This window comes from Arachis ipaensis, chromosome B03, assembly GCF_000816755.2.
Source record: "Arachis ipaensis cultivar K30076 chromosome B03, Araip1.1, whole genome shotgun sequence".
Taxonomy (NCBI): Eukaryota; Viridiplantae; Streptophyta; class Magnoliopsida; order Fabales; family Fabaceae; genus Arachis; species Arachis ipaensis.
In genome coordinates, this window is record NC_029787.2 from 10635280 (window position 1) to 10639781 (window position 4502).

Below are 4502 nucleotides of genomic sequence, written 5' to 3' on the forward strand. Positions count from 1 at the left end.
CCCATTGTAATTCTTCATGGAGACTCCTCTGGTAAATGTAACTAGCGTGCCACGCCCATCAATGGCGTGCCATGCCCATAGAAACTCCTCATTGGGCTCTTTCTGGAAATGACAACTGGCGTGCCACGCCCTACTCTGGCGTGCCACGCCCATTGAAGTTCTCCCGCTTTGCTTCCTGGAACTGATAGCTGGCGTGCCATGCCCAGTAAAAATGATGGCGTTTGCATCAAGTGGCACGCCCAGTACACACGCTCATCTCCCTTTTCTTGCTTTCTTCCTCTTTTGTTGCTATTTTCACCTGAAATTCAAACAAGACTCTTTTCAAAGTAATGTCCCATAAAATTCATCATTTAGTTCAAGTAATTGCATCAATTGAATGAGAATTCACCAATTCTATAATCCTTTTAGACAAGAGAAAGAGGTAGATGATGCAAATCATCAGTCACGCCAACTCTTCAAGCCCAAGACCAATTGCAAGGCTCATGATTTCAATGAATATCAGACACTCCAAGTAATTGTCAAGCTTTGAATTTCAATAAAGGAGAAAATCACTTTTAGTTTAGATTGATTAGGAAAGATTTGTTTTGAATTTAAAATTTAGGTTTAGGTTAGAACATAAAGAGTCGGAGGAATTTATTTGAAGACAGCTGAGCTATTCTTTGAGCACTTTACACTTTATTGTTTTTGGTTTTTCGTATCATGAACAACTAATTTTTCGCTGTTAAGATTATGAGCTCTGTTTATTTTGATGGATTAATATTTTTGTTTTTCTACTATTGATTAATGCATTGATGTTTAATTCAAGAAGTAAGTTTTGTTCTTCATCTCAATGATTAAAATGTATTGAAAAATAATTTTAATCTGACATGAATTCTTCTATTACCTTAGAAAAATTAATCACTGAAATTAGCTTGAGACCTCTTCTCATAGTTCTTAAGGTTTCTAAAACTAGTTTTGCTAAGTGACATAAAATAAATTAGAATTAGTCCTTAAGAATTGTGTGGCTTTAAACCAAAAATTGTGCTTAATCTCTTGTTATAGTTAATTGATCAAAAAATTGACGGTTTATTAGATTAAGAGAAATTGAATCACCAAGAGATTGAAGTTTGATTATTTGCGGTTTGCCATCAATACATTTCTATATGATCAAAGTAGATGACAAGAAGTGTTTATCCTGAAATTGAATATCTCTAAAATCTTAATATCTTTTTTCATATTATTTTTATCTCAATTACTCATGAAGCACACTCTCTTTTAGTTCTCTGTTTTCATGCTTAATTTTTTCCAATCAAATTTTTAATTTAATTAGAATAATCCATTAAACATTACTTGCGCAGTTTATTAATCATCGTAAAAATAATATCCACTCACTATAGTATTACTCAAACGATTTGGTGCACTTGTTAGTATTTATAAATTTTGATTTTCGCTCAACAATTATTTTAACAGGTAACTTATTTAAAATAATAAAATACAAAAAAATTCACTTTTTAAAATATCTAATTCTACCAATTTAGTTTTTTAGAACCTTGATTGTTTGATAAATTAATTAAACATATCAATCGTTCTAATAGTTTATAGTATCATTTTTACATAAAAACATCTTTATTAAAAGTACCCCCTTAAATAAATTAGTAAATGGTGAGTAACATAGGTGTAGATAAGAATTAAGAAACCACCAAGGAATGTAGCTAAACATATTAGAAAGTCAAAAGTCAAAACGTTATTACTGCTACTACATTACGCGGTACTCTACTCCACTCTAATGGCTCTAAGCAGTTAAAGAAACTGGATAACACAGCTGTTTAGGATTGGCACATAGTACACCCCACTAAGTCAGACACAGTTACCATTTTAGTCATATTTATTAATAAACACATTCAAAGTTTTGTATTTCATTTCTTTTTATAGTGAATTAGGGAGATAAGAACCGAGTGAAATAAAAAAAAAAAGTCATAAAGTAAGTGTAACTATTTGTCTTTGATGGTTTGTGTAGCCGCGTTGTTGTTGAATGTTGATGCTGACGTGGCTTATTCATTCATTCATTCCCTATAAAACAGAGTGTATGTTATCATCAATGAACACATTAAGAAATCGACATGGCTTTCTTTGTTCGCTTCTCTCTGTTGTTGCTTCTTCTTTCTTCATCTGCCACCGCTTGTGATCGTTGCGTCCACCAATCCAAGGCTTCTTTTTTCTCCAAAGCCTCCGCTCTGTCATGTGAGATTTCTAGCCATCTATCACTTTCATTCATTCCATTTCCATTTCCATTTGTGTTATTAATCCTTTGAATATATTATTATTATTGCAGCTGGGGCGTGTGGTTATAGTGAATTGGCACTCTCGTTAAGTGCTGGAAACCTTGCAGCTGCTGTTCCTTCCATCTTCAGAGATGGTGCTGCTTGTGGTGCGTGCTTCCAGATTAGATGCAAGGACCCAAAGCTCTGCACAAAATCAGGAACCAGAGTGGTTCTTACTGATCTTAACAAAGATAACAAAACTGATTTTGTTCTTAGCACCAGAGCCTTTCAATCTTTGGCTCTCAAAGGAAAAGCTCAGCATCTTCTCAACCTTGGCATTCTTGACATTGAATACAAAAGGTATCAAAATAATTTTAATTATTTAATTGTTGTTATTCTTCACGGATTGTATAATTATATTTGATTTTTTTATAACTATTAAGACAGTTGATGTGACGATATATAATTAGATATATTAAAATTAAAATTTTAAATTATTTAATAATTTTTAATTATTATGCATAAGTTTGGATAAGATAATATTTTATACTTTTTTCGTTTTGTTTTGGTATGTGAAATTGTGAATGTCCCCAGTGCTCACCTACCGGGGCTGCTGGCACCGGCCCACCGCAAAAAGCGAACATCCATGGTGGACCATAGTTTCAAAAATTATTTTATTCTAGTAACACTTAACAGCAACGGTCTATGTCTCTATGTTGTATTACATAATATTATATAATGCGGTGTATTGTGTATAGTATAAGATTTGCTATGGACGTTCAAGCATCGTATAGATTTAGAAATATTTCAATTAAGTTTGACTTAATTAAAATACTTACTTGTTTTATTTATGGATGAATTTAATGGAGCAGGGTACCTTGTGAGTACAAAAACAAGAACCTGGCTGTTCGCGTTGAAGAATCAAGCAGGAAGCCAAATTACTTGGCTATTAAATTTTTGTATCAAGGTGGTCAAACTGACATTGTAGCCGTTGATGTAGCTAAGGTACGTTACATTACATGTTCATTAAAACATCAACTCACACAATGTTACTTCGGTTAGAGATATAACTATTTATGTGTCTGTAACGTAGGTTGGGTCGTCAAACTGGAGTTTCTTAAGCAGAAATCATGGGGCGGTGTGGGACACAAGCAGGGTTCCAGAAGGGGCATTGCAGTTAAGGTTGGTTGTAACGGCAGGTTTTGATGGGAAGTGGATTTGGGCACAGAAGGAGGTTCTTCCGGCTGATTGGAAAAATGGTGTCATCTATGATTCTGGTGTTCAAATCACTGACATTGCTCAAGAAGGTTGTGCCACTTGCGATGATGGTTCTTGGCCATGACATCAACAAATATATATATTTCTCATCTATTCATAGTTATAGAATACTAGTCAGTATATAGTTAGTTATATACTACACTAAGTTTCAATTTCATTCATTGTTATTATTATTGTGGTATATTATATAGGACTATATATAATTATATACCCTCTACCTTGAGAAATTAAATTAACAATAAAAGTAGATTACCTTGGAAAACTTCATCCTCTCTATTTTTTAGATACTTGTTTATGTGAAAAATATTACCTTGAGAAAAATATACGTGCTAACATCAATCTCTATGCCATTGAGTAACTAATATATTAAAATTTAAAATTTTAACTTAAGCCTTAAGGATTATTTGACAGTTAACAAGACATTCACACCACTTAGTGCGTTTACCAAAATGGTATTTCGTACATCAATTTAATAATTACCAACTTACAATAAAAGAATTTGAGTTATCAGGGGACCAATACTTTTTAGTAAAAATATCGCAGTTATTAGTTTAAATATAAGCAAAACTGAGGAAAAAAATTGATACTACTTTTTAAATTTATCTAAATGTATAACTATGTTTCAATATATAAAGCTTTTTATCTCATCAATTTATTAAAATTAAACTCTCAAATTTATTCCTCCAAGAGAAACTGTTTCTACAAATTAATTATTACACTAAATAAAGATTTTTTTTTCGGGATCTTTCACTATTAAAGAATCTAATAAACTTCTTAATTAGAATATTTTTGGGTCTGAGTTAATTAGTATATGCCTATATGGACAGGCTTTCTCTTTTCCGGCCACAACGTTTAACAATAGCAAAGTACTATACATAGTAGCCCAGCCCATATATTATATGGGCTTTCATGATCAAGAAAAACAACAAGATTGGGCCACTTTCTGTAATACTGATATTAGTTCAGAAGCCATTTTACGACCAC

General features: G+C 32.4%; 1 protein-coding gene across 1 annotated transcript; it reads left to right on the forward strand.

The window, feature by feature from the left end:
* On the forward strand, positions 1989–3785 carry LOC107629583 (expansin-like A2). The gene is made up of 4 exons (XM_016332398.2): positions 1989–2220; positions 2312–2600; positions 3113–3245; positions 3334–3785. Exons 1-4 carry the CDS (start codon positions 2100–2102, stop codon positions 3580–3582), a joined length of 792 nt encoding a protein of 263 aa, XP_016187884.1. The 5' UTR covers positions 1989–2099; the 3' UTR covers positions 3583–3785.